This window comes from Drosophila montana, unplaced genomic scaffold (assembly GCF_035044405.1).
Source record: "Drosophila montana isolate Dmon_TW-CO22-7 unplaced genomic scaffold, ASM3504440v1 contig_2127_1, whole genome shotgun sequence".
In the NCBI taxonomy this organism is placed as follows: domain Eukaryota; kingdom Metazoa; phylum Arthropoda; class Insecta; order Diptera; family Drosophilidae; genus Drosophila; species Drosophila montana.
In genome coordinates, this window is record NW_026997035.1 from 825924 (window position 1) to 852857 (window position 26934).

Consider the following 26934-nt stretch of genomic DNA (forward strand, 5'->3'; position numbering starts at 1 on the left):
CCTGATTTTGGCCGCAGCGCAGCTGAACAAATACACTCAACTTATCGATATAATATTTACAATCAGTTCTCGTTCAGTTGTCAAAGCGTAAGGTCGTCGCGTTGCGCATAAATGTTTGCGTTTCTCTACGCTTAATTAATCGAAAACAAAAGCGCGTGTGTGTTGCCAATCAATACAAAACTAAGCAGAAACACAAAATAATGCAATGCATGTGAACAGAATATATGTGATAACACATAATAATCATAACGCGTTGCATTTAAGCAGGCAACAAAATTCTAATAGTGCAAGTGAGAACTCTACAGAGAGATAGAAAGAGAGAAAGACCAAGAGCGCCTGCGAGAGCGAGCATAAAATCACAGTCACCGCAGCAATAACAAAAATAAATACATACACATATACATATATGGTACGTACATAGTTTTTAAGGCAGTTTAACTTTTACATCGCTTTGTTTTGTTACGCATTTGGCGGCAACAATCAAAACAATCAAACGAAAAACCAAATTCAATCTTGATAGGCATAACATACAGCATACATACATACAGTATGCACATACAAACACACGCATATGCGAGGCGCGCATTAAATAAAAATAAGTTCTGCCGCTGCGTTTCGTTTATTTTGTATGTGTCTGTATGAGTGTTTGTGTGTTGTGTCGGTGTCAGTGACGTTGCGTCTCAGTCGCTGTCGCTGCCTCCGTCGCTGTCCCGCTGCTTGCGCGCGCGTCAGCATCGAACGTGTTAAAGTGACGAATAAACAACACAGAATCGTTCACTAGAAAAGATACGACAAATAGACAGACAGACCGACAGCCAAACATTTGTACATTTCTTTCACACAAACACACACACACGCATACAAGCAGAAACACACACACACACGCTGGGTCTTTATGGCCGCAGCAGACATTTTGGCTGCTCCGTTCGCGCAATTTGTTTATATGAGTGCAGCCGCAGCCCCCCACCCTTCACCAACAACACTGCTTGCTAGGTGTGTAAATTCCCTACCGCGCCCCACCTCCCACACCCCCCATTGCCACACGTCTCAGCCAGCAGTTTTCATTCACGCTAATTTTGCCTTCAGTTCTATTTTTATACCCATTTTAAATGGCCAATAAAGGGTATATTGCATTTGTGCATCTTCGAGCCCATAAAGTTTAGTATCGATTTCTATTCCCTATCTTTGAGAATGTCTTACTGATTATAAGAGCTAGAGGCATTTAATTAAGCATATGTGCTTCTTTAAGAAAGAATTTGTCACGGTTTTAAATATTCATTAATGTATTTGTAATGTATATTGCGCGTATAGGGTATCTCCCAGTCGAGCTTTATCGCCTATAGCACTCTTACTTGTTTTCTACTTCCACTTTTTTTTTTCGTCTACTCCTGAGGCACCCAACTGTGTGTGCTCGCGCGTTTGTGTGTGTGTGTGTGTGCCAAGATGAAGAATGATATGCAGCAATGTTAGATGATAAATAGCGCGCTATATTAAATGATTTATTTTGCCTGCCTGTCTGCCTGCCTGCCCTCCCCTTTGCCCTCTGCCCCCGCCCGGCTCTGGCCCCAGGTTCATTGTGCCCGTTTCTCGCTTTGCATCTCTTGACCGTAGCTAAAGGCATCCATCTATGGGCTAATGCTAATGCCTATGCTGCCTTTCAATCTGTATCTATATCTGTTGTTGTTGTTGTTCTCATTGTTGTTGTTGCTGTGGCTCTGGTAATTGAACAACCAATTGTACAAATCCGCGGTACAGTCACAACTTGCGCCTTTATTCAGTTTAATAAAAGCGCACAATCTGAAAGTTCAAGAAATCTTTTCTATAGCATCTCTCATTCCATTTATCCGAAAGCAAAACGAATCTTGTACAAAAAAAAAAAAATAAAATAAAATTGAGTTAAGTTCAATTGGGGACTATAACTGCATATAAGTCTTGTTATAGAATACATTATATGATATTTAAAATTTTTATTTGAATACTAAGTGGAATATGACATATAACTAATAGAACTTAGGCGAAAATCTAGAATCTAATTGAAGGATAATATTCTGTTATACCTATGATAGAATTTTCTTTTTAAACTACACAGATTTGAGTATAATAAATGTATGAGAAATTTAGAATAAGAACTTCTAACATTAAGAATTAATAAGGGTTTTTTAATCCTATTAATCCTGACACAAAGTTTTGGAAATATCAAGGTTTTTTGAACCTGGAATCATTAAGAAAACAAAACAATTATATTAATATATTTATTAAGTTTATTGTTCTAAATTGCATTTCAAAAATGTAGTAATATTATTCTTTGTTTATGATTTGTTGAGCTCTTCTCAACATTTAGAAACAGTTCAGAATGCATTTGAGCTCTTCTCAACACTTTTAAACAGTTCAGAGTGAACAAATGCGTTTGCGAATTCCTTTTTGCCTTGCCAATATTTTGGCATTCATTTTGAAACCTTTTAAACTGTTCCAAACTTTTTATATATCCAGTTTATACTTTATATAAATCAATCAAACCTGACACAAAGTTTTTGAAAGATCAAGTTTCAAAGAATTGATTTTTATGAATTGCATTAGGAAAATGTGCTAATATGATCTATTAAATATGATTTGTTAAGCACTTCTCAACACTTAGAAACAGTTCAGAATGCAGTTTAGCGCTTCTCAATACTTTTAGACAGTTCAGAGCGAAGAGATTCGTTTGCTAATTCCTTTTTGCCTCGTCAATATTTTGGCATTCATTTGTCAAACTTATATATCCAGCGCTATATCCGGATTGCAGCTATTATAAATCGTTAGATTAATCAATTGAAATGCCATTCGCCTGCTGACTCAATTATTTCATTTATTGTTGGGGATTTCATTTCGCCTCGCCACTAATCGCATATCATTTCCACAGCATTTCCACTGGCTTTAATCATTTGCCATGGTCGTCGCAGAGGGGGAGCGGGGGGTGTGGAGAGCAAGAGATTGGAAAAAACATGAAAACAATTTCTAAAAAATGTGCTTTTTTTATGGGCCATTTATGCGGCTTGTGTTTTGTTTTTGCCATTTGCTTTTTGTTTTTGTATTTATTTATTTTTTTCAAATTAGTTATAATTACACTTAATGCAATTTAGTTATGAGGCTCTGTTGTTTTTTTTCCACTGTTCGTGCTGGTTTTATTTTTTTTGAACCCCGCGCTCTTCCTTGCTTTTTTGCCTGCTGTTTCTTTCTCTTCGGGGGGTTTTTCACGATTTGTGTAAGTTGCATTCTTTTTAAAGCTTTAGAAAAAACGTTTTTTGTTACAAGGGCTTGCCATATATGTGTACATATGTATATGGTAGTGATGGGAGAGGGGGGTGCGAGGGGGCGGGGCCTTGCCGTTTCTATTGAGCACACGAGAGGTGTTAATGCATTCTGTATTTGTAGATTTCAGTTGGTCCGATAAGTTTAACCGCATTCTGAGTACCTGCCGTTGCCATATATTCTTCCACTTCATCTTATTTTTATTGCATATTGTTTGCGCTCAGCCAAGATCCGTAATGTGCTAAAATATTTATGAATTAGCAAGAAAGCCACGTTTCAGGTATAAAGATTGCTTAACGAACAATCGTGTCGGCAGAACTTAGGAAATAACTGGCGGGAGATGAAAAGTTGTAGACACGATGCTATGTACGGGTATTTTTTTTAAATTGAATGCTTCTAAAATTAGCTTTAAACATAGTTAATGGCATTCAGATTCAAGTACATATATAAGTTATGTACTTGGTTGCAGTTTCTTTAAGCACATGCTATATGATTTTCCTCTGTAAACCTTAGTCTAAACAATTGGTATCTAGGGTCTAAAAAAATATGACAGCAGAACAATGTGTCTTAAGAAAAGCTTATTCATACTATTCATAGATATTAATATTTTAGGCTTATCCAGGAATTATAAAAATGACACAAGAAAGCAAATAAGAGTAGATTCCCCAGATAAAATATCCCAACAAAAGCACATGTGCAATATAAGACCTTTATTTCCAATTAAAGACCTTTATTTCCCACAGATTCTTGGTTTTATATCAAAACTTATATTTTCCACCGATTCTTGCTATAATGAGCGTTAAATGATAAAGTCGTTCTGGTTAGATAAGATCAATTATGAGATTTAGGGACATAAATAGACGAATAAAAAAGTTGTTCATATAAAAATCTTTATTTTAACCATTCTTTCCTATGGTAGCTATATCATCCACTATGCCGATTATATAGCTGACATAGTAGATGTGATATATTACTATTTATATATATGTATAAAGATGATATATTATATGGAATCTATAGAAGATCTGAATTTAGAAGCATAAATTAGCAAATGAAAAAGTTGTTCACATAAAAATCTCTATTTACTATATGATATAGTGTGCCGATCTGGTTATATAGTTTATAAAGTAGATCTGATAATACTAAACTTTGATGTATACATAAAGGAATGAAAAAGAATTTTATATAAACATTTGTAATTTTACCCTTTTTTCCTATGGTAGCTATGTATATATACATATATTTTTGAAAAAGTTATTCATTCATAAATCTAAGATTTGATCGATTTTTCCTATATGGGAAGCTTAGTGATATAGTGTGCTGATTCGTCAGCCTTTAATACATGCAAAAACTTTAATATATCTCCAAACAAAAGACTAACGCCTATTTTTATGAGCACAAATTAAAAACTGAACGAAAACAGACGAAGAAGACTTGCGACTTAATTCTGGACATTGATCAGGCACATATATTACTTATAAGGTCGGATTAGTCTTCCTTAATTTGTTCGACATTTCGTGGCCAACTCATGGTACCCTATGCAAATGTATAATAAGAATATATGACTCATATTGTGCGCAATTTATGGCTCTCGCATCTTTAAGAGGATTAAATATGATTTATCGTTTCCTTCTTAAGAAGGGCTAGACATTTAAAGAGTTAGAGGATTGCCAAAGGAGATAGGCTCCGGCTCTAGCCATCTTTTATTATATGAAGAGCTTCATAAAGCATGAAATGTTGACCTTATTGCTCATCATAAACATTATAACTACGATTATGAATGCAATTAGTGTGAAACTCTGCTAGTTTTTCAATGTAAGCCATTTTCCATATCATTTAACTTGGCTTGCTTTTTTGATTCAAGCGTTTTTCCAGCTAAACGCAGGTTAGTCTGCGGCTGCGACGGCTCGTATATTATGTTATGGAGGGTGTTTGGTGTGAGATGGGGAGGGTGAGGCAGAAGCCTCAAGGTGTGAATTCTAGTTAAATTCAATATCACAATATGCGCATCATATGCGAGCTGCACGTATGCATATGAGCCGCCAATTTTAGCCGAAGATTATATCAAAAGAGGGTAGAGCTCATAAATAAATGCATTTAATGGTTGGCTGGCTGGCCGCTCGCTTCAAGCCTTGGCAATGAGCTTGCCGTGGCTTACAAACTGTCCATGAAATACGTTTTCTTTTTGAGCTTGCGCTTGTCTCACGGAAGGAATCTGTGGCAATTGCAGCTCTCTTGAGCTGGCCCTGACGCTGACTTCGCCAGCCCGGCTGCCCGGCTGTCCGGCTGTCTTGCTGGCTTCTCATCATTAGCAATTTGAAATGCATTCAAAAAAGGAGATGCGAGTGTATCCAATTATTTTCACATTTTATGGCGTAAATTTTCTTAAGCCCCCCGAAAACCATTTTTCAACCGAAACGAAACGAAACGAACAAAAAGCCGCTCAAGAAAAAATGAACAAGAAGAAGCTGAAGCAGAAGAAGAATAAAATGCAGCTCCACGTAGCTCCAGCTCCAACTAAGGAGGCAGCCAACAAATCTTAAAAAGGCATCAAGATTATTGCACAGAAAAATTCTTTTCTTCACACCTTCGAACTGGGGGCCCCAGCGGAGACTTTGGAGCGCAGCAACAACAAAAGGCAGGCTCCAAGAATTAAATGCGACTTCAAAGAAAGGTAAAAAATTGAAGAAGAAGCACGGCAGCAGCAGCAGCAACAAGAAATATGGTCAAAACGAATGCGGCAACACCAACAATGGACATGTGCAACGGGCAACAGCAGCAACAATAAAAACCAATTTAAGCCAACCGACGCGTCGCCTCCATGTGGCTCGCTGCGTCTATCTGTATCTGTATCTCGCGTCTGTCTGTGTGCGCGCGTGTGTGTGTGTGTGTATCTGGAGGATTTCACGTAGGTTGTTGTTTTCTTTCTGCTCGTTTTTTTTTTTTCTTTAACTCGAACTGACGTTGGGCACAAACGTCAACTGTGCAACAACAACAACAACAACAAGAACAACAACAAATGCAACAGCAACAGCAACGCATACACAATCAGTTTCAGAAATCAGATTCGGTTCGAAGTTGAATAGTTGTCGGTTATGTTGTTGTTGTTGTTATTATTATGTGGGTATCTCTATGCTCCATGTGTGTGTGTGTGTGTGTGTGTGTGTGTGCCTGAGCTACGTGCACGTCTGTAAAACCCAACGTTGGGTTCTGCAGGGTAGGGTTAACAGATCTATTGATATACAAAACATGTTTCTAAAATATATTTAAATTATTTACAAGCCGCTCTTTTACAAAGAAAAAGACCAAAGCCTAACTAAAGATGCCCAAAACTCTGAGCATAGAAAAAATATTAGAAGAAAATTAAATACAAATAATAAAAATAACTTTAAACAAAACTATTAAACTTATAGCTATCTTATCCAAATATTGTGTAGCTTACCCCTAGTACAAATTGAACGCAAAAAAAAAAACAAAACCGAGACCAAAACTCAGAGCATAAAGAAAACGTTTCAAAGAAAATGTACAAAAAAATATAATTATTAATAATAATAATAAATATAATAAAACTAATAATACAAATTAATAATAATATTAATAATATAAAATATTAAATGATAATATTGCTATTTTACTCAATATATATAAATCAGACCTAACAAAAATTGAAAGAAAAAAAGATTCTCTCGAGCTTATAGAAACCGAAAAAAATTTATAAATTAATGATAAAATTCTAGATTTCAACAATATTTCTTTTTAGATATGTTGGTATTAGATTTAATTTGAATTATAAGGTACAAAAAGATGACCGAAGCGTAAAGAATAAAATTAAAACAAAGTAAAAATTATTGATTGTCTATTTAAAATGAAATTATTTGCACACATATGTATATCAAAAGTTAAAAATTTGTATGCTATGATAATTTATCTATGGTTATGATTTATGATTCATAATTATGATAAAAAGATAAAATATTTCATAAAAGAGTTTATATTCCAATTCTATTAAAATTATTATTATTATTTATAAAAAAAGGATCTTACAACAATAATATAACACTGACACTATTCAATTAGACAAATTTTTATTATATATTTATTAAACATCTTATACATTAAAGACCTCTAAATTATTATTATTATTTTCGTAAAGAGATTCTTGCAATCAAAGTGTGCTGTAATTAAAAAAAAAAGTTTCTTTTAAAATGAATTGTGTTCAAAGTAAAGAGATCTTTATTAAAGCACATAATCTTAATTCATATTTCGATATGTCATGGCAAAGTTTAAAAGATACAAAGAGCGTACAAATTGTATAGGAAATGTCAACTCATTCTTCTATAGACATAGGTCCACATTATTGATACAGTTTTTCTTAATATTAATTTTCCCAAGCTGTCTCAATTCCTAATTCAAAAGCCGTCACATTCAATAATAAAATTTCATGCGCGCTTTGTTAAGATTTGTTCCTTTGAATAAATCTTAAAAAGAAATATATTTTCAGCATTTGCCACGCATGAACGAACAATATAAATCCGAATTCTATAAGCCAAGAGCTCATTATTGAAAAAGGAATAAAAAGACGATTGTTACTCTTGAGTTTGTCAGGGCAAAAGTCAGCTATATAGTCAAAGAAAAGAACACCCAGACAAAAACAGAAAAAAGAAAAGAAGGAAGAAAAAAAGACACATATTATAGGGTAAGCGTTTGAGGAGCCGTAATCTTAATGCGCCCATTTACCCGTCAGGCTTCCTTATTATAAGTACTTTTCACCTTCGGTTCTTGAGGCCTGTCAGAGCTGACCGAAGTGGCAAAAAGCAACAACACGAAAAACCAATCCCGAAACCGAAACCCGAAACACGAAAGAAACAGATGCTTCTAACAGGCAGAGATCATAGCCAGAGCCGGGGCAACAACAATGCTGAAACCCTCTGTGAAATCCCAAAGAGTCTGCCCCATGCCTTTGCAGCTCATGCCACAGCACTGGAAAACGAGCCAACAATCCAGTTTTCAGTTCAGTTTCTTATTATTATTTTGTTGTTGTTGTTGTTTATTCCTGGGTTTCTGGCTGTGCTCAGTTCTTTAGTTTCTGTTCTGGCAGATCTGCAGTTGATTTCGTTCTGGCTGAAGTTTTTCAGAATTTCGTGCTGGGCCACGTCGTCTTTGTTGTTGTTGTTGTTGTTGTTGCTATTGCTGTTGTTGCTGTGCTTTGTATTTTATTTTTTCTTCACACCTTTAAAAAAGGCAAAGGCACAAATTTTGAACGTCCGACTGGAAATTCAATTCAATTCCCTTGCCACAGGCCGCAGGCCGTCAGAAGAGACGCCAGAGCCGCAGTCGTAGCCGGTTTTTGGTGTTGGTGTCGCGCTTGGTTTTCTCACTTGGCCCGAACACAGTGCATAGGCTGTGCCAGTGTATGTCTGTGTGTGTGTGTGTGTATCTGTGTGTGTCTCTTTCGGCTCTGGAGACTGCAAACTGCGAACTTGGCAGCGCGCAAACTGACAGCCCTTCTGCGCGTTTTTGTAAGTCTTCGCCTGCCAGGATCGTTTTTTCAGCTTTTTTCGTTCGTCGTTGCTGTTTTTTTTTTTTCTTCTTATTTCATCGTTAAGATCTTTTGACAGCCGCATTGCGTTCTTTTTTTTATACCCACTACCCATTGAAAATCTTTAAAGGCGGGTATAATAAAGGCGGAGGCAGCAGGCATATATATACATAGTCTCCCATTTGTTTGGAGGCGGCGATCGCAGATAACTCGGACTTTAACTAGCAGAGCTAGAAGCTTCTAGTTCGACATTTAGCTGTTTGTTAAGTACGTGCTTATTAAATTGGATTCAAGACAACGTTAACTACCGATAAATTTCGATATTAAGCCATAAGTTGCTCATATTTCGAACACTAAAACACAACTTGGCATGAAATATTGATCAACTTCCTCAAGCTTTACAAAAAATGAATAACATTTCTTAATATATTATCTGGATTTTTGGTAATGCTATTTTAAAGCCCTCAAAGTCTTTTAACAATCGCAAAAGAAATCCTCAAGTTAAGTTAAGAACGAAAACTTTGACCTTTGGTATAATTTTGTTTAATGCTTGTTGAAAACCTTGCTAGTTTTATAGGATTTGCAAAGAAATCTTGAAGCTATTAAGGAATTGATTCTATATTGTGAGACAAGACGAGGCAGAAAGAGTGGCTACAGGGTAGCTGCTAGTCGAGCACTCTTAATTGGAGCATGCTTAATTTTTGTTTTTTTCAACTTGCCCGCATTTTGTTGCTTTTGTTTTGTATATTTCTCTCGCTCTTTTTTGAATGGAGCTCAATTTGACATGCCTGAAGATTTTCTTGAGCCGCTTTAACCAAGAAAACAACAACACCAAAAAATATTAAAAAGAGACCAAAATTAAATCGAAAAATTATTGCGCGCTGTGGATTAATTTTGTATGCGCTGCTGGTCATCCCCGTGGCCTGAGGCCAGGAGGCCCTCGCCCACGCCTACGCCTTTGCAGCAGCAGCGGCTTCTTTCTTTCTCTCCTTTGAGGTGCATCCGTAAGCGTTATATATGGGCCGCATAAATTGCGTACTTACAAGTCAGCGTTTATTTCTTTTTAGTTCAAGGTGAGTTTCTAAAGCTCTAAAGAAATTGTGTTTATTTGCAGCTCGTTCTTGACTAAACCCTGGCAAAAACTTAAAAAAAAAAATAAAAAAGACGTCCACTTGACATTATCTTAAATTGAGGGCTCATAAGTCTGGTGGGGCCTTTCATAGTTGGTTTGTCGCAGCCATAAAATGTGTTTGTCGTTTATTTTGTTCAGTGCTTATCGTGTGCGATGTGATAACACGTTTAGTAATAACAAACAGAAATACTAGAGATAAACCACTACGCTCATAAAATACCCTGTACGTGACTGTCAAGTAAATAAAAGTTAACAGAGTACATTACTATAGGTTTATTTTTATATAATATATTTATGCGTCAGCATGTTTTTAATCATCTTAAATACAGGGTATACAAATTTGTAGTTACAGTAAATGAAGGTGTTCGACCTATTATACCCTGTACATGAAGTTAAGTTATATAAATCGATATTAATAGATGGCTGAAGGAAAAATTTACAATCGTTAATTTATGGCATAACTTATATCGCAGTACAAGGTATATATGAGTGTAACTAATAAATTTACTAGAAGGTAGAAAATTCTTTTAAAAGGCTGCGGCCCACACCATTTCCCATTTATTACAGGGTATACACATGTGTAGCGTTCATTAAATTACAAATAGGAATATTTTTGTATATCTTGTTAACCCATGGTATCCTTTTAATCCCTTAGTTGGCATACCCTACTGGCTATCCCTTACAGGGTATATGCATTTCTAGCCACCGTAAGCAAATTGAATTTGTACAACTCTCATGCAGCTGATGTCACGGGTTATAAAACAGCAACGAATTTCTATGGAATTAGGCGAGATATGGAATCAAATATAGGGAAATAGTTGATTTATGGCTTATTCACGCCTCTTTCTGCGGAACAAGGCGTTGCCAGTAACAAGCTTTGTTAGAGAGTTGATCCCAATGTATCGTACTTATTTGAGAATAGCTTAAGGTAAAAAAAATGCCCAAGATTTTTAGAATCTTTACGGTTTGTAGACTACAAAGATTCAGATTGTATCTTATATGAAAGAAGTAGCTGACAAGATGCTTATTGAATTCGATTTTTAGACTACAAAGATTCCAAAGTTCACTTTCAGATTGATGTGCACGGAGAGTTTTTTAAAATGTATCTTCCAAAGTATCTTCCTTCAAATAACAGAGCTTAGCTTTTAACAATCTTCAAGATTTGTAGAGAGCAAAGATTAAAAATGTATCTTACTTTCAAATAGCCGATATCAGGATCCTTTTGAAGAGATTTGTAGACTGCAAAGATTTCAAAGTTCACGTTCAGACTGTGACACATCCCATCATTAAAATGAATCATACTTTCAACAAACGGAGCTTAAGAAAATAAAAATTCCAGTATTCTTATAGGGAGTTGATCAAAATGTATCCTATTTTCAAATAACAGCCGTAAGAAAAACCCCAAGAATCTTGGTATCCGACGGAAAGATTCTATAGATTGAATTTTAGACTATTTTTTCGCTGTGAAATGCCAAATAAAAATATTTTATATACTAGATTAAAGCGCTTTTTAAAGTGTTTTTTAAATTTACGGAATATTTAAAATTACTTTGTCTCGTGGAACACCATAGATTTGTAGACTAGAAAGATTCCAAAGAAGTTCACGTTTATATAAACTCGATTAAAAAGGAAACAATCGCAAATCTCGATTTTAAAACTATTCTTTCGTTATCAAAAAATATATATAATTAACTACATTAAGCTGTTTCTACAACGATTTTTTTTTAACATTTTCGGAATCTTTTTTCTTAGCTCTCGTGGAACACCCCTACGTATTTTTGTTGATTTTTAGAAATTTGAGTTTTTCAATTATTAAAAATATATATAAATGCGTGTTTAAGGTCCACGTCCAGCATTTGGAACAATATACTCGGCATCCTCGGGCAGATCGTAAAGCTTATAGTATTCCCCATTAATTTCGGTGCAGACGCAACGTGAGCTGTTGTTCGGATTGTGTTTACGCTTTTTGGGTCGATGCTGTAGCGGCACGAAGCGCGGCTGGTGCGGTTGCTCCAGTTCTGGCACCTCCATTAGCTGTTCCACACGAGCGGTCAAGCGTCTGGTGTATTTGGTCCGCCTTTGCACGCGCACTTGATTATCCAGACTTTGGACAAATTGTTCCTCCAATCGATTCTTCAGCTCCTGCTCGTCATGTCGCTTCCGCTCCTCCATGATCAGCAAACGGGCGCTGCGGCGCGGCTTTATCGGCTCTACGATCGGTTCTACATTGTCGGAAGCGTCACCAGACATTATCTACAATATGGCGATCCTCAATGCTTAGCTCTTGGAGATTTATTTTGAATACTTACCGGTTGAAGTAATTTTCCTAAGAAGTTTTTGAAAATCTCGCTCATCTTTTGCTTCCTATCGTGTTGTGATTGTAATTTATACTAACTGAGCCGGGGCTTAGATCTCATAAGGTCGCCTCGATGAAGTTAAAAACTCTGGCTATTTGGTTTTATTCAAAATTTGTAAGAAATTGAAAGTTGTTCATAATCCCAAGCTTGCTTTTTGTTGTATATCACATTAGAAGTCGTTATGCTTCGAAATTGAGAAAGTTCTACGTATGGATTATAGGATTACGTAAATACATTTTGGATTTCACGAGGATTTATAATCCTTTTTATCGAGTCAAATGAATATCCATAAAGATATATACAGATAATTAGCTTTATTTTATACAACAAAATAACAATAAATTCCCCTTGGAACGTAAAATTAATTCTTTAAAAAATAATCTATGCATATCCATTTATATATTTATGTGAAGTATATTTAAAATTTGTCGCCGAATTCCTCATGATGTCTCACAGTTTCTAATTATAGTACCCAAGCATGTTCTCATAAGCAGCTGAGATTATCGGATACTAAAAAAATATTCGTTGGAGGAATACCTCAGGCATATATATAAATGGCAAACGGTATAATTAAATATATATTTAGATCCATATCGACTATATAAAGACGCAGTCTTTAAACTTTATTAAATCCCTTAACTTTTTTTGGTATTCATATTAGAAACTTTCAAAAATTAGAAAAGGACGTATTATTGTATAAACATGTATTAATATATATATACATATGTATGTACATACTTTTTGACTATCTTTAAGAAACTTTCTCACTCTCTCTCTCTCTCTCTCTATCTCTCTCTCTATCTCTCTCTCGCTCTCACTCTATCTCTCTCCCCCTCTCTCTCTCTTAACTACTCGCCCACATTTCTATTAGTTATTTTGCAATACATATTTCTTTTATCGTACATTCCCAAGGTTAATTCCTTAAGTCCACTCCACCTGACTGGCACACATACCCTACTCGGGGGTGTATATTTTGGCATATGATATCACACACATATCACAAGCTACCCCTCAGTCTTATCAAGAAGGCAACAACAATAACAATAACACTTTTGTACGCTTTGTTTGTTTGTTATTTATGCGCTTTAGACCAATCAAGCAAAACGGTTTATCATTAAAGCGATAAAAAAAAGACGTTAATTTATTATAAACACATACACACGCGCGTTTTTATTTACATACACATGCATAAATACGCAAATGTTAACTAATTGTGCAAAAAAAAAACAGAAATTGAACTTGAAGCAAGGTCTTAAAAGCTTCTCTCATGGCGAACTGCTCTCGCTCCCTCACTCCCTTACTTGACGCCCTGTTTGCTACGCCTTCGTTTTAATAAACCGTTATAAGCGTGCGTGCATGCAGCGACTGCTGTATGTTTGTGTGTGAGTGTATTTATGCAGTCCAAAGCATCCAAGCAGAAGGCAATGAAATAAGCCAACAATTATAAAAACTCTTTTTAGTTATTTAATTAGCTAGCCACCATATAGACGTTGCGGGCGCAGGCGTGAGGGTAGCTGTGGGCAACGGTGGCAGCGTCTCGCGTTCGTATCTAGAGTGGAAAATTAATGGCTACAAAATTAAATTTATTTTTGCAAAAAAAAAAAAAACAAAACAAAAGCAACAACACCGAACGGCAGCGCGACGAGGCAGCCGCTGGCACAGACAGCCTGGCAGGCCGCGCAGTTGCTTTCTTATTGGATTTTGTTGTTAGTGTATATATGTGTTTTTTTTCTATGTGCGTGTGCGTCTGTGTGCAAAATTTATGTTGCTATTTGCGTCGTTGTTGCTGCGCAGCGACTGCGCTGCTCTTATCATGGGTCTGTTCTTGTTGTTGTAGCTGGCACGTTACCTAATTAGTCGCCGCAGACAGCGCGGCAATAGGCAACGATTTTACCTTTTATGTTGTTATTGTAAGCCATAGACCAATACAAATAAATACACCCAGGCACACAAACACACACACGCACACATCTCACATTGACGTAACGTCAACTGCGACAGACAACGCCGACGCTGACTGCGCGCTGTTTCCGTTCTCGTGCCCACGCACCTCGGCACAGATACACAGCAAGAGAAAGAGAGAGGGCAGGAGACTGTGCGAGCAGCGCAGCGCAGAGAGGGACAGCGCAGACCACGCGACAAACGCAGCTTCAACTTTGTTGTTGTTTCTTTTGCTGTTCTTGTTGTTAGCGGCTGCTGCTGTCGCTGCTGCTGTGTTGCTTTTGTAGACAGTGGGTTTAAAAAAAATGCACAGTGCTGGGAGAGAGACAAATTGTGGGGTGTAATGGAAACGAGCAAATTTTATGTGCCTTTGAATAGCTGCTTGATCACGGCGAAACGAATCGATTACACTAAAAAGAGAGACATACAAATTAGACATGCAAGATACACACATACATACATGCACACACACATGCATGCTTAAAGTACTAGCATAAGCGTTCACTTTGACAACTGATCAGCTTTGTAGTTGTTGTTGTTGTTGGTTTTTTTACGAACCAGCTTATAAGCAATTAAATTCAATTGATTACATTTGAAGTATAGCCGGATGTGGCGCAGCGGCTTAGTGAGAGCTTGGATATCACCTTTTGACTTGTTATAATGTACATAAAAATGTCAATAACATAATGTTTATCTTTACTTTGAAACTTGTTAAATACATTTATATTCAAGAGATTATTTACTCTTTTGTATTTATACTTGAGTTTTTCATACTGCTAATATCAATAATTTGCTACTAAATATAACTTAGATTGTGATTTCTACGAATGCATTTTTCTTCTACTCTGAAAATTTGTAAATAAATTAATAAATATTTATTTAAAAATTTTCTTTTATCTTTGAAATGAACAACAAAGGCGATTAATGCATACCACTGTAGTAGCTTTTCATCTGCAGTTTTGGCAACGGCAGCTGCAGCTGCTTTGAACTCAACTTCACCTCACCACAGCCCACCTCAACTTATTCCAACTCAAATTACTGCCCGCCCACTGCATGTGCTTTGGCTTATTTTGGTTTTGCTTTGCTTTTTTTTTTTTTTTGGTATTTTTACGCCAACGACAAACGTCACTCACACAGACACACACACGAAAATATTGTATATATTTTTATTCATTTGGCAAAGGCAATAAGCAACAACAAAAAACGACACAAGTAGAAACAACAACAAGATAACATTTGGGCGAAGCGTTTTCATCATACAAAAAAAAACCAGAAAAAATAAGCAGTGGGCGACAACAACAACACTAAGAAATGAACTGAGCCAGCAGAAAAATAATAAAAACAGGCAACAACAAGAAAAATTACCAATTTAAATGTTAAAAAGCAAATCAACAGGCAGCAGGTAAAAATTAAGACCAATAAAAATGCGGCCTCAGGCATTTACTAAGCTCCAAGCAAAAACAAAAAAATGTTACAACAAGAGAAACACATTAAAAATGTTATATAAATTAAAATTAAAACAAAAACTATTTTGTAGTTTACCCTCTTCTTCTCTATATCTCTCTCGCTCTCTTTTTCGTCTATTTCCACAATCTGCTCTCGAATCGAATGAAAAATTATGTTATTCTTGTGCAGCTAACGATCTTTAACACAGATACATACACACATACAAACAAACGTATGCATATGGACATGTCTCATGTGTTTTACCCCCGTCCATTGTATATTTATGTGTGCGGCATTATCATATCATCGCCATCGACAGCTAACAACGTCGACATTTTGTCGTTTTCATAAGAAAACAATACCCGCCCATGCTCGTACCGTTATCTAATAAATTGTGAGGGAGTTGACGAACACTACAAAAAAAAAAATCGACTTAAAAAATCTCGACAAAATCTGCATTTCATTTGCGCATCGTAAATTTTGTTGTTGTCCACAGATAAAAAAAAAAAAACAGTTCAAAGCGAAAGCTTTGAACAACAAATGTTTACTTATAAAATTGATTGGCGTGGGTTTTGCCCTTACATTGGGTTTTTTTCCTCGTATCTTATTTTCTTAAAGAGAGAACTTATGCTAATCAATATGCGATTTAGTTAGCGTTTTATACATGCAAATTGATTCAAAATGGCCGCCAGTTTTAAACAACTACGAAAATTAGTAAACCGAACGTCGCTGATTGGTGTGTGAAAATTGTAGCGCACAAGATTTGGCTAGAAAAAAAAACACAATACCAGACTAATTTATATGTGAAATAGTAAAAAACAACGTGTCGTTTTTTATTTTCTTCCCTTTTTTTTTGGCATCTCAAGATATTGATCGATAGACAGCAAGCGTTTGGAAACTGTCATCGATTCTGATTGGCGGCCACCCGTAGCAGCATCCATTGATCGATAGTTTTATTAAAAGCGTGTCAAAGGCGTTGGATAATATTTTATGTCTCTGAAGAAACATGTTGTCAAATCAACTGAAAGCAGCAAATGAGAGCTAGAAATTGATGTGCTTTATGAATATTGATTGATTATTAACATATTTTAATATTATTAATTTTGCCAAGCAGAGATTAATGTAAAGCTTAGAGTTAGGATTAGGCTAGAGCTCACACATGCATATTTGAATATCTATTAAAACGTGTCTCCCTTTATAGGTAGAGATAAATTTATAATCTTAAGTTTTTATTGGACTTTAATCTGAATTATAAGGTTACCTTAGGTTAGGTTGAGATGGGACTCTTTCACATAGATAAGCAGAGTACTGTCGGGTTTTTCATTTCTTCAGGGTTTAATCAAATTCAAAGGTTAGTTTCTCATAAAATTTTCTTTAATTCTCTGCTTATCAATACAGAATGTAAGTAAACAGCTTGTTTTTTGCTTTTCGGGAAACTTGGTTAATTTTCAAGTCAAGCACTTGCCGCAATCAATTCAAATATTTACCATTAACAAGTTTTTCAACATAACTGGTCAATAAATTTGTATATATGTTCTACGGCATATAAAAATAAAAATGATTTCCTCTGTAGATACCGCCGCCTCAACGATCGTGCCACGATCGTAGACAGTGCAAACCTATTGATTAGATAATTGCATGGAGTGATACTTAAACATGCTACACACATATATATATATATAACACATATATAAGGGAACCCAATATAAAAATTATCTAATTGAGACCAGAGACAGCAAGAGTTTCGTCAGTTAGTTAGGGGGAGTGCTTCACACAGAATTGAGGCCAATTCTTGTTGCTGCTGTTGTTGTTATCGATGGCAACTAAAACTAATCAAAAGCACTTCACTGCGGACACTTGAGCAACAACTCGCCAGAAACTACTAACTATATATAGAAAAGAGTCTGGAGTTGCAAGAAAATGTTTTCATTTTGATGTGCTGCTGCCGCTGCCGCTGCCGCTGCTGGAAAACTCTTTGAAGCAGGAAGAAAAGAAAAAAAATGGAAATAAAAAATATCTTCAACTAAGTAAAGTGAGCGGGTTCTGCTGCTGCCTTCTGTGTGCTGGTTTTTCCTTCTGGCGTGCACTTTTTTATTTGATTTCATTACGCTTTGCTCTTTGTAGTTGTAGCTGTAGATGTTGTTGTTGTTGTTGTTGTTGTGTTACTAAATTTGGTTGTCTGGGCATTTTAACGCGCCTCTCAGTGTGTGTGTGTGTGTGTGTGTGTGTGTGCGTGTGTGTGCCAGACCATTTTTAGTAGCCTGGCCGGCAAAAGCCGCCTCTCTATATAGCCTATGCGTTACGTATTCGGTAAATATATTTATTTATATATATATAAAAGTGTATACATATATACATATATATATGGGCATGTCTGGTGCGGTAATTGCGACTATTGCTGAGTTTTTGCAGCCGCCTCCTTAGCTTTTTGCCCTTTTTGGTGGGTGGTTTTGTTGTTTTTTCTCTCATTTTTGGCCTGGGAAAAATGTTTGTTAGCTCAACATGCCTATAAGCAGTATTGCCAATGCCTGGCGGCATTCGCATTCGCTTAGAACTAATTTGTGCAACAGGTCAACGCAACATCAATTGATTTGTTATCTAATTAAAATGTTATTACCAAAAGGAAATTGTTTTGTAGAAATCATTTATACAATTATATAAAGGCCAAACATTTGTGATATTTCGTCAAAATTTAGAGTCTTCTAATTGGGTTTTTGTCCATTCTCCAAAACACACAAATTTGACACCAAATTGTTATATCTTATTCCAAGCAAACTTAAGTTAAGAGCTCGAATAAAATCTTTATAAGGATTCGCTTAATATAGAGCCTTACGTAAGGTTCCCAGAATCTTAAATTGTTCACAGGAAACTGCATGACAAATTTTATTATTTCATAGCTTACAATTTCCTAGATTATTGAGTTTATATAATAATGTCATTTTTATAAAGTCACTATAAAGTCGCATTTGCTAACTTCCACAACCTAATCATGCATTATTATAATTATTTGTTTATCAATTTTAATGCACCATGACTTTTGGAACTAACTTTTTATGAAGCTGATAACATCAGCTAACGTAAGTTGTAGAAATTTGCTGAATTATCTAGAATTTGCATTTGTAGGAGGCAAGAGCCTGTATACCAAATTTAATAGCTCTAGCGCTTATAGACCCCGAGTTCGTTGAGATTATAGAGGGAAATTTAAAGAGCTGCCAACTTTTGCTTGTCAGCAAACTTAATTATACGTTTTTATGGGTATTTTATGTCTACAAGGTATATTAAATTTATCTATAGAGCTGTTAAACCTATTTGCACACTTCAGCTGATTGCGGGGCATCTCAATGTCGAGCACGCCCCAATTTAGCTGATAGCAAAAAGTGCGCAGCATTCGCTTTATCTGAATGTCGCCGAATTTCTTTTGAATCCGTGTGTGTCTGGCTGTACGTGTGTGTGTAGGTGTGTCTGTGTGTGCGCGCTCGCGCTTTGGACTTTTTTGCAAGCGCAAAGTACAATATGCAAAACGCTGCACAATTTCAACAAGTTGAAAGATATTTTATTTTATTTTTTTAGGGGCTGATGCTGCTGTCTGGTGCGTCTTTTGCCGTTGGTTTTGTATAAAACGTTGGCTCTGCGCGTTTTTTTTTTACTCGTGTTTTATTTTTTTTCGCACAAAAACATCCGGTCGTATTTTAATTTAATGAGCATTTATTTTGCACACTGCCAGAGTCATTTGCCAGCGCTGTTTATAAATTATAATTTATTTATTTTGCTTTGCGTTAATATAAACAACTTAAATTGCAGTACAAGCTGCATTAAGGGGCATATTAATAATATAATTTTTAAAAAATACTGAATCTGCTTTTTACTGATTGCTATCAGCATCGAGTACACTTAATCGATACCTAATAACGCCCAATATTTAGTATATTTAAACATTATTTCTAATACTGTGGCATCTTTGGACTCATGCTCTCTCTTTCTCTCTACTTGACAGGCGCTGATCATGCAGCAGCTTCTAACGAAGGAAATGCGAGCGTGCTTCACAACACTGGCCGTTGGCGAGGCCGCCACTGACGCCGCAGCCACTGCGCAGGAATAACGGAATGTAGGGAAAAGCGCACGCAAAGTTGAAAACGTTCGAATTTATCAAGCATACAAAACAACAACATCAACAACAAATAAAAACCAAACACAAATTAAAAAGCTAAACAGCAAAAGAGCAAAACGCCTCAAAATGCACGTTTCGACTATAAAAAGCGAACAACAGGAAAGGGCAAAGGATGCATGTGCATGCGCCGTAGACGCAGCCACAACGATAAAGTTTAATAATTATCGAAAACGACGCATATGCAACAGCAGCAGCGGCAGCAGCGAGAACGGTATTAACAACAACTACATTTGCAAATTTATAATGACGACGTCAATTCTGCTGCAACGCCTCGCAACGCTGAGCATGAGTGGCAAGTGGCGACGGCGCCGGCGGCGGCGCAAACAGCAAAACGACAACGCAATTCTTAAAGCAACAACAAGAACAACAGGCGCCAATAATGATAATTGTAATTATAGTACAACAACAATGCGTACCAATGATTTCAATAAAATCAATAAATTATTGCTAATTACGTGCATGCTGCTGATAACAACTACAACAATTTGTCAAAGCTATGTACCAGGCGCTGCCGCCGCCGCTGCGCCATCGACGTCAGCGTCCGGCGAGGCGTCAACGTCGCCGTTGAGCGCGCTGCTCAAATCGGGCGGAGCCTCCTACAATCAACAGCTGCCGCAGCAACAACTTTTTGCGATGTTAGCAAGGAATAACGGTGCTGGCATCGGCCTCGGCAGCGGAAACACGGCTGCGCTGGCATCGGCAGCAGCGGCACCGCATCAGCATCAACGTCAGCGTCCACGTTTTCTGCCGCTGCGCGAAGACGAAGATTCGGAGGATGCGGCCGATGAAGAATTTGCTGGCTTGCATATTCCAATGGAAATCGCAGCGGCTGCTGCTGTTGCTGCTGTTGCTGCGCCGTCTTCCATTTCATCCGCTTCGCTGGAAACAAGGGGCTTCGTGGCCGACGATGGTGGGCAATACGAGCAGGCGGAGAGGGCGCTGGCAGCCGCCGAATCAGCGGCAAATGCGAATGCCAAAAATAACAACAACATCAACTGTCCCAGGGAGTGCAAGTGCCTGAACGTGTTCTTCGATTGCGATAAGCTGCACTTGGACCGTGTGCCTGTGCTGCCCAGCTATGTGCGAACGCTGTAAGTAAACCAAGCAGCCCCTTTTGCAACCCCAAAAACAGTTGGGAGAATTTTCAACAACCCTCGCAGTTTGCTTTTATTTTGTATACCCTGTAATAGTTATAGATCAAACAGAGCGTATTACTGTTATGACCATTTAACAGAGATATGTATGCATTATATCGTATGTTATATATTAACATAACTGTTATCTAACCTTATCGGTGTTAAAAATCGGATCTTAATAGCTGAAATGGGCTATTTGTTAAGAAGTTTCGCTTTTTATTTTATTGAATTATATTGAATATTTTGAAATTTTTCTAAAGTCGATAAACTCAGTGGCAGTGTAAAAATCATGATTTAAAAATATGATATGAATATATATTTTCACCCTGATAAATACTGTTGATTATATTAAACTTACACTCAAATTTATAGGGTATATCACAGCCAGACAGTTTCAGCTTAAACACCGCCCTGTATTTTGTTTTTATTTATACGTTTCCCTTCTCATTTGGGGGGTTGCGATTTTTATCGTTGCGCTTTTAATCAATTTAATGCACTGCAAAATTATGCAAAATGTGCCGCGAGTCGAGTTATCGACGGCAATGCATCAATAATTGCACGACTGTGGCACGCTTATCAGTCAAATTGCAGCATAATTACAGCACATTAATTGCAGGCCTCGAAAATCCAATCAGCTAACATTGTTATTCATATTATTTATATTTTTTGTTTTGTTATTTTTTTTACCCCACAGGCATCTGGCGGGCAACAAATTGAACGACAGCACCGTCCTAGCGATACGAAATCTGCCTGAGCTACGCAAACTGTAAGTAAAAGCAAAACAACAACTAAATATTGAATTAATTGTTTCATTTGCGGCCAGCTATCTAGAGTAGATAATGCTGTATAATCTGTTAGCTAAGCGTGTATTTTTAGATACTCGTATTTATAAGTTACAAATAAAAGCCATCTGTTTTTCAATTTGAGTCTAAGCTATATACCTCAATTTAAGATAAAGCTTTCGAGAGCTAAATGCAGCTAAAAGCTTAATTCATGTAGGAAAATAAACTATTAAAATTGTTCACTTAGTAACATTATTTCACCAGCAAAAGAATAATAACTTTGGTTTTTAGACATACACTAATCAAACTGACGGAATCTAACGGAAATGTTAATGGTAACACATTACCTTAAGATGTAACTTTTAGCAGTGTACTGTTAGCATATTCCAATGCTTTTCCAAAGCAGTTTCCATTTAAATGAACCTTTTTGTGTTTCTGTAAATAGCTTCAACCATTTGTCGAAGAATAACCATCTAGTTGTATTGTTATTAAAAGTGATTGTTAATGGAATATTTTTCATATGCCATAAGGGAAATCTGTTTAAACTTTATTTAATTAATAACATACACCCTATAAGAGCTTCAGTTACTATTTTATGTTAACTCTTAACATCTGATTAATATAGCTGTTAGAAACAGCTCAAAAACTACATAACAGTGCTGGAAAGCGTGGACACGAACCAAATTCATAATGGTCGTCCACTTAATAAATACATTACAATATGTATAATGTGGATTTAAATTTATATATTGGTTGCATTTATATACATCCAAACTAACCCCTCTCCCTACTCTCCACAGCACACTGAAACGCAATCAATTGGATGTTATGCCCATGTTTGTGGGTCTTACTGAATTGCAGCATCTCAATTTGGCCAACAATCGCATACAGCGAATCTCGAGCGGAGCGCTGGCGCTGCTGCCAAAACTCAAATCGCTGGATCTGAGCAAGAATCAGCTGCACAGCGTCGAGGCCAATGTGTTCCCCAGGCCCAATCGGCTGGCGCACTTGTGAGTTACAAACCGACGATCCCCATTAGAACTGTCGATTAATTGTAACATCCATTTGCATTTACAGAATACTCAACTCCAATGAGATAGCCAATGTGGATGAGCTGGCGTTTGCGGCATTGAGCAATCTAACGGATCTGGAGTTGAGCAACAATCGCTTGACCAGCCTGCCAATGGGCGTGTTCAAGAATTTGAATCGCCTGAAGAAGCTGTAAGTTCTAGCTTCGATCGTTATTTAAGTTTTCCTAACATTGTTTCCATTTGCCTTGCAGCGCACTTAACTACAATCAGCTGGAGATCAATTGGTCCACATTTCGTGGCCTGCTATCGTTGCAGAAGCTCCAACTAAAGGCGAATAACATTAAGATGCTGCAGGATGGCGTCTTTCATGTGATGCGCAGCATTGAGAGCATCGAGCTGGATCACAATGGCATCAGTTCGCTCTCCCGCCAGGGTCTGTTCAATTTGACCAAGCTGCATCATCTTAGTTTGTCCAATAATTCCATTACACGCATCGAGTTGGACACTTGGGAGTTTACACAATCTCTGGAATCGCTGGATTTGTCGCACAACTTTATTAGCGAGTTCAAGGCACAGCATTTGGACTGTCTTAAGCGTTTGAAGACTCTGAATTTGGCGCACAATAAGCTGCAGTATTTGCCGGAGAATACGTTTGACTGTGTCAAGAATCTGGAGGAACTGAATTTGCGTCGCAATCGTCTCGCCTGGATCATTGAGGATCAGTCGGCTGTGCCGCCATTTAAGACGCTACGCAAACTGCGCCAGCTCGATCTCAATGGCAATTATCTGAAACAGATTAGCAGCAAGGCTCTTAGCGGTCTCATTAGTCTGGAGCTACTCAATCTGGGCGGCAATGCTCTAGCCAGCATACAGCCGAATGCTTTCGAGCATATGCAGAACCTACAGAAGCTCGTCTTCAAGTCGGACAATTTTATATGCGATTGCGAGCTGCTTTGGTTCCGTCAGTGGCTGCGTACCCGCTTTGCCAAACAGGCTCAGCAGCTGCTCACGAACGTGGTCTGCGGCTATCCGGATCAGCTGCTCGATCGCCAGCTGTTCAATCTAACCGAAAAGGAACTGGTCTGCTGTATGTTTTAACTATTTCTCCACAATTCAAAAATGTTTTTATATTACAATTACAATATTTTTCCGCTTTCAGCTGACTCACCCAAACCGGTGGTGCAAAAAGAGCCAACCAATTTGCTGGCCGTGAAGGGCGCCAATATAACCTTGGAGTGTATAGCCAGCTCGCCAGCTGCCGCCTCTATAGCCGCCACCGATGAGCTGAAGATTAAGTGGCGACACGACAATCAGCACGTGCTGGAGCATCAAAGCCTACACGATGGCGCAAGCACAGAAACCCAAATACATCACGATCAGCGTACCAATCAGACAACCATTTATGGCTATCTGCGTTTATCCAATGTCAGCTACGAGAGCGCCGGACGCTATCAGTGCGTGGTATCCAATGCATTTGGCACGACCTACGCACAGAAGTTCAAAATATCCATAGGCAGTGAGTAGATCAATTTAATATTTATATAGACTTTACTTTTTTATTTTTTATATATACATTTACATGTGTTTATCGCTAACCGTATACCATGCTTTCAGTTCATCCCAGCTTTTTGCATGTGCCTTCCAATCTAACGCTGGATGCAGGAGAAACAGCACGTCTGGTCTGCTCCGCCAGCGGTGATCCAATGCCGGAGATAGCATTGCAAAAGTTTGGCGCTAGGGATTTTCCGGCAGCCACAGAGCGGCGCTTGCAGGTGATACGCGAGGAGAACGCGTTTATCATCACCAACGCCAAGCCCAGCGATTCAGGCATATATACCTGCACAGCAGAGAGTCCGGCGGGCGCGATCAAAGTGAATGCCACACTGCTCGTAAATGGTGAGTTCAAAGCTGTGGCCCCCAACCAGGAAATATTTTACTCTAATATATATTTAATTCGTGCACAGACAAACCGCTGCCTAGCATACCGCTGGTGCACAAGGAGGTGGTGCTGGGACGCACCTGTGTGCTGGAGTGCCTCAGCGAAACGATTAACATGGAGCTGGAGCAGCAGCATCGCGAGTGGTACAAGGAGAACAAACCGTTGCACAATTCACCCACTGGGCCCGATGCGGAGCGCTTCTACTTTACCAAGAACAAGGAAGTGCTGGTCATCGTGAATGCCCAGTCGAATGATGCGGGTCACTATCGCTGCGATATCAGCGACAATTTGCGCACCCTAACGCTGCAATCGGAGCTTTTGGTGGTGCAGGATAGCTACAATATTGATGTAGTGCTATGGTCCGTGGCGCATGTGACGATTTTCTGTGCCCTGATTGGCATTTGCGTCGTTTGGAGCACTTTGCGCTATCAGCGCCGCAAACAATCGCATAGCAGCAATCAGAATACACTGGAACAGACGCAGCTAACGACATTGAATCTTCCACAGCTGCGACCATATCAATCGCAGCAGGTAATCGACGGATTGGCCAGCGCGCAGAAACAACAGCAGCGCCAGCAACAGCAACAGTCGCAAACGCAGCTGCGTCCGCGCAGCTTGGCGGATTTGGGCGCCGGCGAGGCACAGACGCACAGTCGCCTGATTGTTACCACAACGCCTTCGTATGAGCAGCGCTGCCTGGAGCAGCGATGCCTGGAGCAACGCTGTCTGGAGCAGGGCCTGACGCTCAGCTTTTTGCAGCAGGCGGATCTCGAGTTGCAACAGGACCATTTATCCAGCAAGGATTCCGGCACTGGCTCGGATGCGGCGGTTAAGCGTAGCCTCGAGGATTTTGTGGTCGCCATGCCGCTGCGTCAGCCGCGACGTCGACTTTTGCATGAGGATGACGATGTTGATGATGACGATGTGGACGAAGCGGATGACGATAATGATTTGCAGTTTGCGCCGACACGTGCGCTCGGCGTCTCCGTGTACGATGACATGGAACTGTACGAGCTGAATCACAGCGCTGCCGAGCAGCAGCGTTTTCTGCGCAACAACAATCACAACTACGATGGTGGGGGCGCGGGCGTGGCAAATGGTGGTGTAGCGCCGCAGCTGACGCCGCCGGTGGCGCCGCGCAAGTGCAGCGCACATCTGAGCGGCACCAGCGTTGACTACAAGGCAGCCAGCGCGGTGGACATTTAAGTTTGAGCCAAAGCCAAGAGAAATGCAAATAAAACCAAAATGCACACACCAAAAAACATAAACTGGAGAGATGGGCTGCGCTTGCCACGCCCCCTCCCTTAAAACCAAAACCACCCGCCACCCAAAAAATAAGAAAAAAAAACCTAACAAACGAACAAAGACTGCTACTCGTAATATAAAAGTTAAAATTTAAATATAATAATATATGACGACGCTTGCCAGTAGGCGGCCTTAAAGAGTATATATGCAACTGTCCCTGCACAGAGATATATATTATGTATATGTATATATATATGCTGTATATATATTATATACATACCAGTGTCTTCGTAATTTATGAAATTTAATGGATTAATTATTAATTACTTTTAATTAAAATACAATTAAATATTACTCTAATATCTAAGCATACTGTATATTTATAATTTGTAATTGTTTATTTCGCTTGTGATATTATTTATTATTATTTTTTGATTGCTTAAATATTTGCAGCTGTATATATATGGCACCTGTTACCAATTAGTATTTAGTTTTAATTGTAGCTCCTAAGTCCCAATTGCCACGAAATCGGCTATGAATTGCTAAAATAATGTACTATATATTGCCTGAATGCGTTTATATATACACTCGCGTATTTAAGTCTGTTTTATGATGCTACTATTTCAAATTTGATATATGTTTATGTGAATTGATTTGCCTTATGCTTATGGCCTTGACTATATATATATTTATATATAGTATTTGAAAAATCTAGAATCATAAGTGACAAATTTTTGAAGCAAAATGAAGTCAACAAATGCTAATAAAATTCAAGTTTATAAAATTTAAATATTTTCAGTTGTAAAACAATTCCAATTTTTACTTCCTATTAATCTAAGGGCTAGGTTGAAATTCTCAATTTGATTTCTTTTTTAATATTGCGATCTTATTTGTGCTGATCCTTGGTCCCATATGCATTAGCTGGCCCAA

The 26934-nt window shown here is 38.0% G+C and overlaps 2 protein-coding genes across 2 annotated transcripts; one reads left to right on the forward strand and one right to left on the reverse strand.

Moving 5' to 3' along the window:
- The first annotated feature begins 65 nt into the window (after positions 1 to 65).
- On the forward strand, positions 66 to 26794 carry lbk (lambik). The gene is made up of 9 exons (XM_064680479.1): positions 66 to 409; positions 19698 to 20962; positions 21702 to 21773; positions 22590 to 22799; positions 22867 to 23010; positions 23072 to 23907; positions 23980 to 24336; positions 24435 to 24716; positions 24785 to 26794. The coding sequence occupies exons 2-9, from the start codon at positions 19938 to 19940 to the stop codon at positions 25963 to 25965; spliced, it is 4107 nt and encodes a 1368-aa protein (XP_064536549.1). The 5' UTR covers positions 66 to 409; positions 19698 to 19937; the 3' UTR covers positions 25966 to 26794.
- On the reverse strand, positions 11761 to 12422 carry LOC135427082 (uncharacterized). Its single transcript, XM_064680507.1, has 2 exons — positions 12269 to 12422; positions 11761 to 12212 (listed from the first exon to the last, which is right to left on the reverse strand). The coding sequence occupies exons 1-2, from the start codon at positions 12311 to 12313 to the stop codon at positions 11796 to 11798; spliced, it is 462 nt and encodes a 153-aa protein (XP_064536577.1). The 5' UTR covers positions 12314 to 12422; the 3' UTR covers positions 11761 to 11795.
- Positions 26795 to 26934: the final 140 nt, after the last annotated feature.

Bases quoted from the DNA above. Each gene is read 5' to 3' on its own strand.
- lbk (XM_064680479.1), top strand. From the start codon at position 19,938: ATGCACGTTTCGACTATAAAAAGCGAACAACAGGAAAGGGCAAAGGAT. The intron at 23,908-23,979 runs GTATGTTTTAAC...TTCCGCTTTCAG, and splicing joins CGAAAAGGAACTGGTCTGCT to CTGACTCACCCAAACCGGTG. The intron at 24,717-24,784 runs GTGAGTTCAAAG...ATTCGTGCACAG, and splicing joins TGCCACACTGCTCGTAAATG to ACAAACCGCTGCCTAGCATA.
- LOC135427082 (XM_064680507.1), bottom strand. From the start codon at position 12,313: ATGAGCGAGATTTTCAAAAACTTCTTAGGAAAATTACTTCAACCG. The intron at 12,213-12,268 runs GTAAGTATTCAA...GCCATATTGTAG, and splicing joins TAGGAAAATTACTTCAACCG to ATAATGTCTGGTGACGCTTC.